Source organism: Cryptosporidium muris, genomic scaffold (assembly GCF_000006515.1).
Source record: "Cryptosporidium muris RN66 scf_1106632373431 genomic scaffold, whole genome shotgun sequence".
In the NCBI taxonomy this organism is placed as follows: Eukaryota; Apicomplexa; class Conoidasida; order Eucoccidiorida; family Cryptosporidiidae; genus Cryptosporidium; species Cryptosporidium muris.
In genome coordinates, this window is record NW_002196573.1 from 705,591 (window position 1) to 719,805 (window position 14,215).

General features: G+C 24.0%; 4 protein-coding genes across 4 annotated transcripts, besides 28 other annotated features; all 4 read right to left on the reverse strand.

Moving 5' to 3' along the window:
• Positions 1-8: 8 nt before the first annotated feature.
• Positions 9-44: a sequence feature (AT_rich).
• A 56-nt stretch (positions 45-100) lies between these two features.
• CMU_010010 (ABC transporter family protein) lies at positions 101-4,354 on the reverse strand (the record flags this gene model as incomplete). The annotated part of the gene is made up of 1 exon (XM_002140822.1): positions 101-4,354. The coding sequence occupies one exon, from the start codon at positions 4,352-4,354 to the stop codon at positions 101-103; it is 4,254 nt and encodes a 1,417-aa protein (XP_002140858.1).
• Positions 1,937-1,967: a sequence feature (AT_rich).
• Positions 2,177-2,212: a sequence feature (AT_rich).
• Positions 3,335-3,363: a sequence feature (AT_rich).
• Positions 3,605-3,647: a sequence feature (A-rich).
• Positions 4,355-4,589: 235 nt separating the features above from the next.
• Positions 4,590-4,612: a sequence feature (AT_rich).
• A 157-nt stretch (positions 4,613-4,769) lies between these two features.
• Positions 4,770-4,824: a sequence feature (AT_rich).
• A 42-nt stretch (positions 4,825-4,866) lies between these two features.
• Positions 4,867-4,888: a sequence feature (AT_rich).
• Positions 4,889-5,287: 399 nt separating this feature from the next.
• On the reverse strand, positions 5,288-10,543 carry CMU_010020 (ABC transporter family protein; the record flags this gene model as incomplete). Its single annotated transcript, XM_002140823.1, has 1 exon — positions 5,288-10,543. The coding sequence occupies one exon, from the start codon at positions 10,541-10,543 to the stop codon at positions 5,288-5,290; it is 5,256 nt and encodes a 1,751-aa protein (XP_002140859.1).
• Positions 7,796-7,890: a sequence feature (AT_rich).
• Positions 8,912-8,935: a sequence feature (AT_rich).
• Positions 9,589-9,611: a sequence feature (AT_rich).
• Positions 10,424-10,444: a sequence feature (AT_rich).
• A 13-nt stretch (positions 10,544-10,556) lies between the features above and the next one.
• Positions 10,557-10,618: a sequence feature (AT_rich).
• Positions 10,619-10,759: 141 nt separating this feature from the next.
• Positions 10,760-10,804: a sequence feature (AT_rich).
• Positions 10,805-10,993: 189 nt separating this feature from the next.
• Positions 10,994-11,108: a sequence feature (AT_rich).
• On the reverse strand, positions 11,101-11,847 carry CMU_010030 (uncharacterized protein; the record flags this gene model as incomplete). The annotated part of the gene is made up of 1 exon (XM_002140824.1): positions 11,101-11,847. One exon carries the CDS (start codon positions 11,845-11,847, stop codon positions 11,101-11,103), a length of 747 nt encoding a protein of 248 aa, XP_002140860.1.
• Positions 11,713-11,735: a sequence feature (AT_rich).
• Positions 11,813-11,891: a microsatellite.
• Positions 11,892-12,005: 114 nt separating this feature from the next.
• Positions 12,006-12,123: a sequence feature (AT_rich).
• Positions 12,124-12,185: a microsatellite.
• A 14-nt stretch (positions 12,186-12,199) lies between these two features.
• CMU_010040 (ATP-dependent RNA helicase DBP6, putative) lies at positions 12,200-13,960 on the reverse strand (the record flags this gene model as incomplete). Its single annotated transcript, XM_002140825.1, has 3 exons — positions 12,200-12,313; positions 12,396-13,845; positions 13,929-13,960. The coding sequence occupies 3 exons, from the start codon at positions 13,958-13,960 to the stop codon at positions 12,200-12,202; spliced, it is 1,596 nt and encodes a 531-aa protein (XP_002140861.1).
• Positions 12,266-12,310: a sequence feature (AT_rich).
• Positions 12,332-12,365: a microsatellite.
• Positions 12,561-12,597: a sequence feature (AT_rich).
• Positions 12,679-12,976: a sequence feature (AT_rich).
• Positions 12,990-13,017: a sequence feature (AT_rich).
• Positions 13,164-13,210: a sequence feature (AT_rich).
• Positions 13,864-13,923: a sequence feature (A-rich).
• Positions 13,959-14,016: a sequence feature (AT_rich).
• Positions 14,017-14,059: 43 nt separating this feature from the next.
• Positions 14,060-14,104: a sequence feature (AT_rich).
• The last annotated feature ends 111 nt before the right edge of the window (positions 14,105-14,215 follow it).

The window sequence follows — 14,215 nt, forward strand, 5'->3', positions numbered from 1 at the left end:
CAATGAACAAAATTATAATGTAAAATTTAAAAATATGTAAATATCTTTTAACTAAATTGGAGTAAGGATGTAACCATTTCCTACAATAATATTAGAACTACTATAATTTATCCCATACTTCTAAATAATTGTCTTTCTTTTTAGGAATAACTTCTAAACTCTTTTTTTTAAAAAGCCAAATGATATTGCAAGAGTCTAATACTTTAGGGTTGTGAGTAATAATTAAAACTGAACAATGTTTAAAACACTGAATAATCAACGATTCAATTCCAACTGAGATTTGAATATTAGAATTTACAGTAAAATTGACAGTTAAGGGAGGCTCATCAATTAAAATCACTTTATATTTATGACAATTAAGAAGGATTCTAATAAAAGACAAATACTTGATCTGGGATGATGAGAATTGATATTCTTCTTTTGTAACTCTAGATCTATTGATACAATCACTTTCAAGGACAATTACTGTATCTAATCCATGAGTTAAATTTCCAATAAGTACATCAAGTTGACAAATATTCAAAGCTGTCCATATAGAGGAGTCAGGATATTCTTCAAAAGGATCAAGTAGTGATCTAATTGTTGTTCCTTTAAAAATAACACTTGTTTGTGGAAGAATCCCAATATTCTTAGAATTTCTCTTTTGTAATAATTTGCCATCTAAATATATATGCCCTTGAATAAATGGTGCTACCCCCATTATTGCATTGAACAAAGTTGATTTCCCAGATCCAGTTCTCCCTATTATTCCTACTATATTACCTGGATATACTGTCAAATTCCTTGTAATTCTCAATATAGGTAAATCACTCAACAAAGAAGTGCAATTATCCTGATCTAATTCATAATTTTCACTTTTTTTTGTATAAAAAACGGTTATATTATTAATAAAAAGTCCCTTATTTGGAACATCTCTAAATTTATCATTTATCTCTAGTAGAGGTTCTATTTCAGGATATTTGTAATAATAATTTGGAATTTGTCCTTGTTCTGAACTATTACTAGCTAGTTTCTTAAGAAATTTTCTTGTATTTTGTTTAGTACATATATAATTGTATATTCTTTCAACAGAGCACATCTCCTTTTCCATTTGGACGAATTTATACATGAAAGCTGATATAGATTCTGCTATAGTCATCGAGTACATTATACATAAAAGAACAAGTCCAGATTTCGATCCCAAGGTATCTGTATCTTCTTGAATTATTAAATATCCTATAAGTACCAGATAAATCTTAATAATAAGGAGTAAAGAAATATTTAACAATATTCCAAATGGAGTCAAGAAGATATTTAACCAGAAACCAGCCCACTGGGAAGCTCCCAATTGAATTAAATGTAATTTAGCAAGATCATACATACATTTAGTTGCCTTACTCATGAGATAGTTTTCCTTGAATAACATCGAAATTGTTATAGACCCAGCTTGAGTGTTAGAGAAATATCCACATAATGTTGAAGACGTAGATAATACAAATCTCTGATATTCCCTATAAGAAACAATAAATTTTAAGCAAATTGGAGTTAAAACATAATATATCCATATAAATGCAATTAATAAAAAATATGGAAATTTGTAAATAATTATAGATAGTTTTGTACAAATTTCTAAGCCTGGTAATAGTACTGTAATTATCGATTTAATAATACAAGTATCCACAACTAATAAATCACCACCTAAACGACTTAAAGTATTAGATAATGGAAACAACTCTGTTGGACCTTCAAAAGCACTTTTCAAAAGTTTTAAATGAATTTTATGAGCAATATATAGACCTCCAAAAGCTTCCATAATATATAAAAGACCACTTACTATTAAACCTACTATAGAAACTATTGTATATGTAAATAAGTGAGTTTCTAATAATATAGGATTTTGTGGATATTGAGAAAGGAGATAATCACTAAATTTAGTAATTGCAGATTTTAAAATTGCTAATAAAAAAATAATAATAGTAAATATATATCCAATATTGTTCAAATACCATTTGTAAGATGATCTAGAAACATAGCCTTTTGTTGAAACTTTATCAACCATACTTGAGATACTTCTAGATTTAATTTCTAAATTATTGCATGTATTTAAATTTAAATTTTCTGGAACGCAAGAGTTAGTAGAATTTTCAAGTATGCCAGTATCTGACTGACTAATTAAATCAGTGGAATATTTATCTTCTAATTTTATAGAATAATTCTTTATAATTTTATTATTCAGATTAAATATTGTCTCTATATTATAAATTTTATGAAATTCCCTATTTTCAAGTTTATAAAATATATATTCACTATTGTTTTTATCAGAATTCAGATTATTATCTATATCTTTATTCAATGTAACATTTAACCCTTCTAAAATATTTTTAAATGAGTTACTTAAAATTTCTGGATCAAGAGTAGTGATCACCGTAGAATTTTTTAACAACCCATTAGTCCCAAACAAATTTTCAAAAATATCTCTAGATATAATAGGGTCTAAGCTGGAAAAAATATCATCTAATATGAACAAAAGAGGGGCAGAAAATTTTAGACTACTTAATTCTTCAGAGCCTGAATAGTCTTTTAATTCCCCTTTATTATTTTCCCAAATTTCAATACAGTCAAGAAAAGAATATAAAACTCTTGCTAAACAAATTCTAGCCTTCTGTCCACCACTTAAAGTACTTCCTCCTTCATCAATTACCTTCATATCTCCATCAGCCCATTGATTAAAGTCAGTAGAAAGTTTGCAACATTCAATGACTCTGAAATACTGTCTAGCATTATAAGGTACTCCAAATATAATAATTGAACGAATTGTTCCACTAGGTATCCAAGGATTTTGAGATACATATCCAATAGGTAACTTGTATTTTAGATGATATACAAAAATATTTCCAGTTAAAGTGACCCTACAAGTATTTAGAACAGCATGAATAAAAGTTGTCTTACCTGATCCAGAGTCTCCTAAAATAAAAACTTTGTTACCTTTATAGATTTTGAGATTAATATTATTAATTATTGGGGGAAAGTTTTCTACAGAATCCCGAAAAAGAGATACATTCTGCACATTAACCAATATTTCATTAATATGTGAATATGGAAGTGAGTTAAATATAGAATATATTGAGCGAGATTCAAAACTTAATGTATTTGAAAGTGAATCATATTTATTACCTTTATTCTGACTATTATCTGTCTTATTGAGAAATGATTGGAATCTCTTCATTGAAATGAACCCATCAATTAATAAAGATAAAATACCACGAATTGAAATCATTGAATATAAAATTTGCAAAATTGCTATTCCCTTAGGTGAAAAGCTTTTTAAAGACAAATTGGAATTATTTGAAGTTGGAATTATTTTATAAACATAATTTAAAAATAGAACTAGTTGAGTTACACTTTCTGTATGATAATCTAAAAAACTTCCTATCTGAGAAATTACAACCCTTAAACCATTGTAAAAAGCTTCTCTTCTCCTAAGTTCCAATATTTTATTATATTCTATCTTATTCAAATCCAACAATTGTACAAAACTAACTTGTCTTAAAACTTCATGTGATCTTTCTAACCTACGATCTCTATATTTCATAAATGGAGCCTTCATTAATACACCAAGTATTTGAAAAATAAAACTAAATATAAACATAAGTAAAAATGTAAAAATAGCAGTTGTTGCTGCAGATCCAACTTGTTGTTTCAATAGTATCCAAGTAAACAATACTCTTATTGGAAGTACAAAAATATCTAATAAAGAAGTCAAAAAATTTGGACAACTTGCACAATCTGCTAATATAATATTTAATGTATTTAAATTCTTATCTTTTGGTAATATACAGTTCGAATTATTAGATCTTATTATTGTATCATTTCCCATTATGTTAAGAATACGATGATAAGCTAGTTTAATTAAAGATGATTCAATTATAATTCCTAGATTAGCACTATAATAACGACTTTGTGATTCTGTAATTAGCTTTAATATATATGCAAATATAGCATAACATCCTAACTTAATAGATTTCATTGATCCACTCACTCTAAAATATTCACTTAATAAAAAAGAAACTATAGAAGATATCAATAAATTTAGAATCTTAAGAAATATAACTAATATAATAGTATTCTTGTTTGCTAATAATAATTGAATCCAAATAGATCTTTTAGATTTATTGATATTCATAAATAGTTTATTACTGGCTCTTTCAATTTCTTCTTCAAACCACTCCAAACCATTCATACTAGGTAAAGTTTTTTTTGATATTAAGTTACTTTCATCGAGATATGACTTTACCCAATTAAAAGTTAGGAAAGATTTATAATTAGATATACACTCATTAATTCTAGTCAATATTGTTAATCTTGATATCTTCATTAAGTTAAATTGGAATTTAACAAACAATTATATCTATTCCAAACCCCTTATATTTCTAATATATTCAAAGTATGTTAATTTTTCTTTTTATCTTCTATTTAATGACTTTTAACAACTTTTTCCCTACTGCATAGGCGCTAAATAATATTGTAGCACAAATTCTTGCTGATACCCGGTATTAAATAGTAACTATTAACTATTACGCGCTTAATCCATGCAAATAGATTTTGTATGGAAATATAAATAAATTAATAAAAAGATGATAATTATGAATATGTTAAGTTATTGACAATAAAACTTAATTTAAGGATTACTAACGTCACTCTTATTTTTTAGTAATCACATTAGAAACTTTTTATATCTAGAATATCTAATTATTTCCAAAAAATTAATGACCTAAGTCTAAAGATTGTCCTAATAAAATATTAATATCTAATAATAAGACATAAAGAAAAAAAATTTTTTATATTCCAATATTACTTTATAAAAAGACTATGACATACATAATAGTCTTTATTAATATTTATATTTAATGAGTAATAAAGTGTAAATAATATAGGATATAGATGAAATTAGGGTTCTCTAGAAAAAAAAAAGTATTTATATATAGCTCTCAGTTTTGATAATTCCTTAAAAGTTTAAATTTAACATTTGATATAACTTGAATTTATTTATATCTTTTATATTTAGGTATCATATTTTATTATTACTTTACATAGAGTTTCAAATAAAATAAAAGGAATACATTGATAATATTGTATATGAAGATATTGAAATGAATTAATTTAAGTATATTAATCATATATTCAACAAAAAGATAATAGATAGGATATAATGTAATATAAAGAATATTTAAGTAATTGGTAATTAGCTTGTAAATCTTGAGTAGATAATAATAATAGTAATAAAAGAAAATAACTTTGTATTCTAATATTAATTCTTTATTATGTTTGTCTTTCCACTATTTACTTCTAGTTCTGCATTACTACATAATTGCATTATTTCATCTTGAGTAAAATTTGAGTTTAAGCTTGTTTCATGAAGTATCTTTCCATGACCTATAACCCAAACTTTATTGCAATTTTGTAAAGAAGCAGCATGATGAGCTACAACAAATACAGTACAATGAGGAAAATATTTACGTAATAATTGATGAATAGGTACATAATTTGCAGTATCATCATTAACATCAGGTGGAGGTTCATCAACAAGTATAAGTCGATAATTTTTAGCAGAAATAAGTAAACGAGCTAATGATAAATAACGTAGTTGAGAGTCTGATAAAGATCTCCCATCATCTGCATTAATATCATTTCCTATAGGTATAGAATTATATTGATTATTAGAATTACTAGTATCAGGGACAATAACTGCATCTAGCATCTTGTTACCAGGAAGAGAACTAATCAAACTTGAGAGACCACATATATTAATAGCATTCCATAAGTCATCATTAGAATGTTTTGAATCTGGATCTAGAAAATTTCTTACTGTCCATCCTTTTAGAATAAGAGGTACTTGTGGTAATACTCCAATAATCTTACGTTTTACTTCAGGTAATATTTGATTAATAGGTACACCATCTAATAAAATTTGACCCTTTGTAATTGGAACAAGTCCTAGAATAGATTGTAAAAATGTTGATTTACCACTACCTGTTCTTCCAATTACCCCAATATGCTCATTTGGCCCAGTTAAAGCTGACATATTATCTAATGATGGAGGGAAATACATATCATCTATATTATCTGTGGGCTTACTATTTGGTCGACGATATCTAACTTGAAGATTTTTAATTTTTACTCCTTTACATTTATTTATATCATTATTTAATTTTGAATTTGTTAAATCTAAGTTATTATCAACCTTACAAATTGTCTGATCATAAGATAATTCCAATGTTAATGTTTCATCATATTGATGTAACCTCTCAGCAGATATCATCTCTTTCTCCATATTAACATATGAAGTTATAACCATACCTATATTAGATGCAATAGATTCGGAATAATACAATGCTATACCTGTAACACCAGCTCCAATAATTCCAGATTGACTATTTTGAGTATTTATATTACTTGTTTCAAGTATTTTACAAAAAAATTTGAAACCAGTAGATACAAGTAATGTTTGAAGAACTTTAGATGTTAGGACAGTAAGAGGAAATGTTAAAAGTTGAGTTCTTAAAGAAGACCACTCTTTAGAACATAATTGCATAAATTTAGCCCTTTGTACTAAATCTATAATCTCATTTCCTTGCATCATATAATGGCTTTGTGCTCTAAAAGATCTTATAATAGGTCCCCCACTCATTGCTTCAGAAAATACACCACAAAGAGGAGAATATAGAACTAAACACATTCTCTGAATCTCTCTAGAAGATCTAGAAAAGTATCTAGCTACAGCTAAATATATTCCAAAACTTATCAAAGGAAATAAAATAATAGAAAGAGGAGCCACATATAAAACAATGCAACATTGAAACATAACATTCATTCCACCTACAAGTACTGCAGCTATTTTCATAGCTGGTACATTATCCATCATTAATTGATCTGCACTAAATCTACTAATGACTCTACTTACTGGATTAGAATCAAAAAAGTATAATGGTGCACTGAGTACCTTAACCAAAATATCATTATGTATACTTGTTGCAGCCTTAAGACCACAGAATGCTTCTCCAATAAATACCATAGCACTTACAAGTAATTGAATAAATACTAGAAAAGTATAATTAAATGCAAATTTCTTTGCTTCTGATATAGATAATAAAACATCATTTGAAGGAGATCTAGATGTATAAATTCCCATATAATAATCAGTACCTTTATCAAACATTGTTTTAGCAAAACATAGGAATAATAAACCAAATGTCCAGTTCCATTGTAATTTTGAAAAATACCAAAAATAAGTTTTTTTAGAAACTATACCCATAAAACGTCCCTCTCTTTCCATAACTTTCCTTAAAGTTTCAGTTTTTGTACTAGTACTTATTGGATATGGTAATGTAATACTATTTATATTATCATCATCTTCTATATTATCATCTTCATCTACAATATCATCTATATTTTGATTTGATAAATAATCAGAATCTTTCTGATTACACCATTCTGAAATATAACGTTGATAACAACCATAAAAAGTAATCATACCATCATCTAAAACAAGAATGTTTGGTTTAAAGGATAGAGATGTTTTTCTCATTGACTTCATTAGAAATGAAAGATTAGAAAAATCAATAGATAATATCGTACCAACTCTTCTTAATAATCCATCTGATCCAAATAATTTTCTAAATATAATCTGACTAACACCAGGATCTAAACTAATAAATATATCATCCAAAAGATATAATATAGATTCTTCATCATTTAAATAATTCATATCAATAGATTTATAAATATTTATTGTTGATTTCTTTATTAAAGGTGATCCTATATTTGTATTTATATTATAATTATTCATATTAATATTATTAATTGTAGAATATTTATTAAATTCATTATATTGAGAATTATTTATTTTTTTATCTATATCTAATCCATTATTAGATATAAAATTATTAGTATCATTTCTTGAATATTGTAATTTATTTATATCAGATGAAGATAATTTATATAATTGATCTATATTAGAAGATTTTACATCTGATTCCAAATTTAATCTAGTTGAATTTGAAATACTTTCAGATTCTATATTTATAATATTTTGAAATTTACCATCTAAATTATTTAATATATCTTCATCAAATTTATCTATATTATTTGTACCTAAATTCTCTCCTATATCTCCAAATAAAATATCTGGTAAAGAATATAATGCCCTAGCAAGACATATCCTTGCCCTTTGTCCTCCACTAAGTGAAAAACCACCTTCATCAACAACTCTAGAATCACCATCTTGCCAAGTTGAAAAATCCTTATTTAATTGACAACAATCTACTATAATATCATATTTACGTTGATTAAGTTTCCTACCAAATATTATAGTATTCTTTATACTTCCATTTGGTATCCAAGGGATCTGAGAAGCGTATGCAATAGGTTTCCTAGCTTCACGGGGTTGAACAAAAGCTGTACCATTCTCTTTAACAATTTCATCTAAAATTGCATTCATAAGTGATGTCTTTCCACTACCAGGAGAACCAACAACTATAATTGTCTCTCCTAAAGTTAAAGATAAATTTATATTTCTTAATTTAAATCTATTATCATATAATGAATTTGAAACTATTAATCCACAATTAGATTTTATTAAACCATTTGTATTTATATTCTTAATATTAGAATTATTTATCTTTAAATTAGATTTCATTTCATTCAAATTATCATTCTTATCTCTAATTCTATTTGAATTCCTATTACGAATATCTTTACACCATGTATAACATGCATCTCTCATTAATATAATCTGAACCTTTGGATAAATTATATTATCCTTAATATTTGTATTATCTCCACTCTCAATATTATTATATTCTTTATATTTCTCATTTATTAATAATGGATATTCTACATTACCTTCATCATCTAATATATCATTATTCTTATCTAAATTATTATATATATTATATTTCAAATATCCAAGATATTCACTTCCTTTAGATTTATTATTTCTAGAATTAATATTATTCTTATCAATCTCTATACTTTCCCATTTATCTCTATCATATATATTTTGTAATATTCTTGAATATTTATATCTTATATTATCTATATTAGATAAATTAAGTTCTTTACTCTTTGGAGGATCTGAATGTCTTAAATCTAATGGTCTAGATCTTATAAATGATTCAAATCTATAGAAAGAAATAATAGCTTCAATAGTTGCAAATGAATACATAGAAAGATTTCTACAAGGACCTAATAATGAAAATAAAACTTTTAAAGTTGTTACACCAACAGATGCTGGTATAACTAAGGGTATATTATCTTTATAAGCCATATTAATACCATAATATACTGCCATTAAAAATAATACTAATTGAGCTACACTAGACATTTGATATCCAATCCAACTCCCAATTAATGATAATGTTGTACGTATCTTATTTGCTCTAGTCTCCATATTTCTATATAACATAACTCTTTCATTAGCTATTTCTTGTAAACCCATCATTTGAAGGGTACGAACTTCACTCAATACTTCATGACAACGATCAATACGTTTATCCCTAGCATTCATAAAAGGAGCTTTATAAGAAGAAGCTATTATTTGACATGAAAATGAAATTATTAATAATATTATTAATGTTGCCATACCACATGCAGTTGTTGTAGTACCTAATATATCTTTAAGTACAAAAAAAGCAACAATTAATCTAAATGGAAATACAAGACATTCTATAGTATTTATTAAAAATCCTTCAACTGCTAAAGCATCAACAACAATCAAATTAAATATATTAGAAGATGCAACAGCTTCTTTATCTTGAATTTTCCTAGCTTCAGCATGTCTAAGTATCATTGATTTTCTTGCTGATTTACCAATATCTGCTGAATCACTGGAAGTTATTGCAAGAGCTTTCCAATGTACTACTCTACGAAATGTCATTGAAATTAAAGCTCCTTGAATTCTTAAACTAACTCTACCACACCAATAACTATATTGACTCTCAACAAATATCTTTAAAAGAGTTAATATAATAAATAAAATAGCCATTTTATTACACCATGATGTTTTAATTTCATGTTCTTCTATAGTTATATTGCCTGTATTTGGTTCTATACTTGCTACAAAACTTCTTAATGCTAAAGTAGCCAAGGTTTGTAAAATATCATAAAATACCTTTAATAATGTTACTAATAAACCTTGTAACCAAAATACTTTTATTAGAGGTCTTGCAATTCTTAATTTTCTTGCTCTTAATTTACTTCTTTTTTCTTCATCATTTACAGCATCCTCTAATCTACTAGTCCAATCAACTATATTATCTTTATTTGGTAGATGTAGTAAATCATCTGTATTTATACATCCATCTAGAAACTTCCACATCCATGGTGTAATCCAAGTAAAAAGTAATTTACTCCATATATTTCTACCTCCAGCTTGTTTAATTTTACCATATTTTTTATTAATAATATTCTTATTTGATGAACTAATTCTATTATTTATATTAGAATTAGGATCTTTTTTATCTCTTATTTCACCTTTCTTTGATATATTATTATTAATCTTATCCATCCGTACTATTTACTATATTATTAAAACTTTTTAACTTATATCAATTATTATAAATAAATATTAACTTATTATATTCTTATTGAAAAAGAAAAATTACCAAATTAATTCATCGTATTACTCTTTCAAGATATTAACACTTTGTCTACAATTCTTGTACTTTTTTTTTTTTTTTATAAGTATAAACACCTTTAATCACACTTATTCCTATTCTTATTCTTATTAATCATATATATATTATTATAAATATTAAATATAAATATTGTCTAACTGTCTTATTATAAAACTTGAATATCAAGAATTCTCCAAATTACTTTGTCTACTTAATAATTAGCGCCTCTACTATACCCATTAAAAAATAGACATTTATAACCGGGAAATAAGGCGGGTTTAATCTCTGCTTAATTTTAGGTATATTATTAGGCGGATTAAACTTTGATAGATTCTTACCTCTAAATATTAATACAAGAAATTTTTATTTATAACTTTTTTTAAAAAAAAAAAAATAAATTATAAACATAAAAATATATTTGTAGATATTTTTATTTGTAATTTTTTTTTTATAAAAGGCAAAGGGAATCACTTGTAGATTGTAGATCTATAATTGTAGAGTTTGTATTTACATTCTCTTTAGAATTATCAGATAAGAAGTTTTTTGGTGATAAATCTGATAAATTTATCCACTTATCTTCTATTTGAGAATTTGAATCTTCTATTTGGGAATTTGAATCTTCTATTTGAGAATTTGAGTCTTCTATTTCTATATTATCCTTAATATTATCATTAATATCTGATATAATATTTAAATTGTTATCTGGAATTAAAGTATTACTATTATCATATTTTTCTATATTTTCACTAATCACTTTTATTTTATTATTACTTGAATTTATATTGTGAATTTCAACTATATCTGTATAATATTTTTTATGATCTAATATTAGTAAAGAAGTATCTGAAATTTCTTGTTCAAATTTTGTTATAGAATTTATTTTTGATATTTGATGTATAGTATTATCTAATTTATCCAGTTTAAGACGAAATCTAACTGATTCTATATCTTCATAATTACTTAAATTATCCTCAGATATATCATTATAATAATATGATATATTAGATTGATCAAAAGCTTCATATTCAAATATATTTGGTGGTTCTTTACTAAAGTGAACTTTTTTTTTATTTATATTATTTACCATATTACTTTTTTGTATAAATCTAAGTTTATGATAATAAGGAGATATAGAAATATTTTGATTTTGAAATTGACTTTTGTTATTTATATTACAATAATTTTTATCAGTCATAATTTTTATTATTAATAATTCTTATTCTTATATTATTAATATTAAGATAACATTATATACCTCATATTTCCAATAATATTTTATTTATAACAAATCTATTTATTACTCGAATACTTGTTAAAATAAAACTCTAGAAGATATATAGAATCTAGAATATCTTTTTAAATTATTAATATATATTAATAGATAAATACCCTGAAAGTAATAATATAATACCATATATTTTTACTTTTAATTACTAATAATATACTAAAGATAATATTATAATCTTTAATTAAAAGAAAAGAAAAAAAAAAACAAAAAGAAAAAACAAAAAAAAAAAAGAGAAAAAAAAAAAATAGGTTACTCTTTATTATATAGAATTCGTTAATAACTTTGGTTTAATCATAATTGATAAATATTGTTTCTGTATCTTAGGATTATTAAATTTATGATTATTTCTTATTAATTTCTTAAAATAATTCATCTAAAGTGAATAAAATATTTAATATTATTTATTATTATTATTATTATTATTAATAATAAAAGTTAATTAAATATGAACTTACCTGATATTTATCTACAAGAGTAAATGTATATCCAACTTTACCAGCTCTAGCTGTTCTACCAATCCTATGTATATATACTTTCCAATTGATAGGAACATCATAATTAATAACTATATCAATATCTGAAATATCAATACCACGAGATAATATATCTGAACAAACAAGTATATTATATTTATTTTTAGAAAATTCTTTTATTAAACGATTCCTTTCTTTCTGCATTAAATAACTAGAAAATTCTTCTATTTTTATATTCAATAATGGAGCAGTATTCATCATATCCATATTATAATCTAATTCTTTTAAATTTTTATATTCCATATTATTATCTTCAAAATAATTTTCATCTTTATCTTTATAATTATTTAAATATAAAATATCTTCTTTATTAATATTATTAAATTGATATTGAAGATATTTTGTTAAATTATGTGCTGTATCTTTTGTAGAACAAAATACAATAATCTTTAATAAAATATCTTTATTATTATTAATAATATTAGTTTTATTTATATATTGTAAAATATTTTTATTACTAAAATATAATTCATATAATAAAGATAATAATATTAAATATTTATCTTCATTTTCTCCTATTTTAATATATTTTTGAATTATTTTAGATGGTATTTTAGATTCACCATGAGTTGAATTTATAAAATAAATAGGTCTAACTAATTGTAATTCATTAAGTTTATAATGAATATTTGCCATTGTTGCAGATAATAATATTAATAATGGTTTTTTAATTCCCATTCCAAGTTCACCATTATTTGTATTTATATATATTTGTTTATTTATACAATTAATAATATCTAACCAATCATTATATGATTGAGATAATAAACGATCAATTTCATCTATAATTATAAAACGTATATATTGAAATATTTTTGGTATTTGATTATTATTTAAATTTTCTAGAGAACAAAGATGATAATAATGTTCATAAAGTCTTCCTGGTGTACAAATAATAATATCTGGTATTATATGATTTAATTGCTGTAATTCTATTGAGAATGATGATTGACCTGTCAATGTCATTAAACGAATAGGATATGGTCCTTTATATTTATTAGAAAATATTATAAAGGTATTTTTTATTTGATTTGCTAATTCTCTAGTTGGTACTAATATTAAAGATGATAAATGTTGAAATGACTTTGATTGAAGATAATTAATTATAGGTATTACATAACATAAAGTTTTACCTTCTCCAGTGGGAACCGATATACATATATCACTTGAATATAAGCTATTTCTATCCTTATTAATTCCTTTTAATATATATGGTATTACTTTATATTGAATAGGGAAGAATTTTTTAAATCCATTTATTGATTTAATTCCTTTCTTAATATTTTTATGTAAGATCTTTAATATATCTTTATCTTTATGATCATTATTATTATTTTCTTTTTCGTCAGTTAAATGTTCAACAATTTTCCATCTAATATAAATAATTTATATAAATTAAAAATAAGAGATAAAATAAAGTAAAGTAAAGAAAAAGAAAAAAAGATAGGATTTTACCTTTTAGTCCAGTTAGGTATACTAGTTACCATATTATTATATTTATTTATTATTAGAAATAATTTCAAATATTTACTATATTAAAATAGTAAAGTAATTAGCGCTAAAATAAAATGACTATATTTAAGCGGTAAAAAAAGTTTTAAAATAGACAAATTTATTTTTAAAATTAATTTGTCATAGAGATTATTAAAATATATTAGTACCCTTATTATATAAAGCTATTAATAATTAGCGGATAATTTTTTTATTTTTACTGGAGACATAAATTGATTAGAATAATTTAG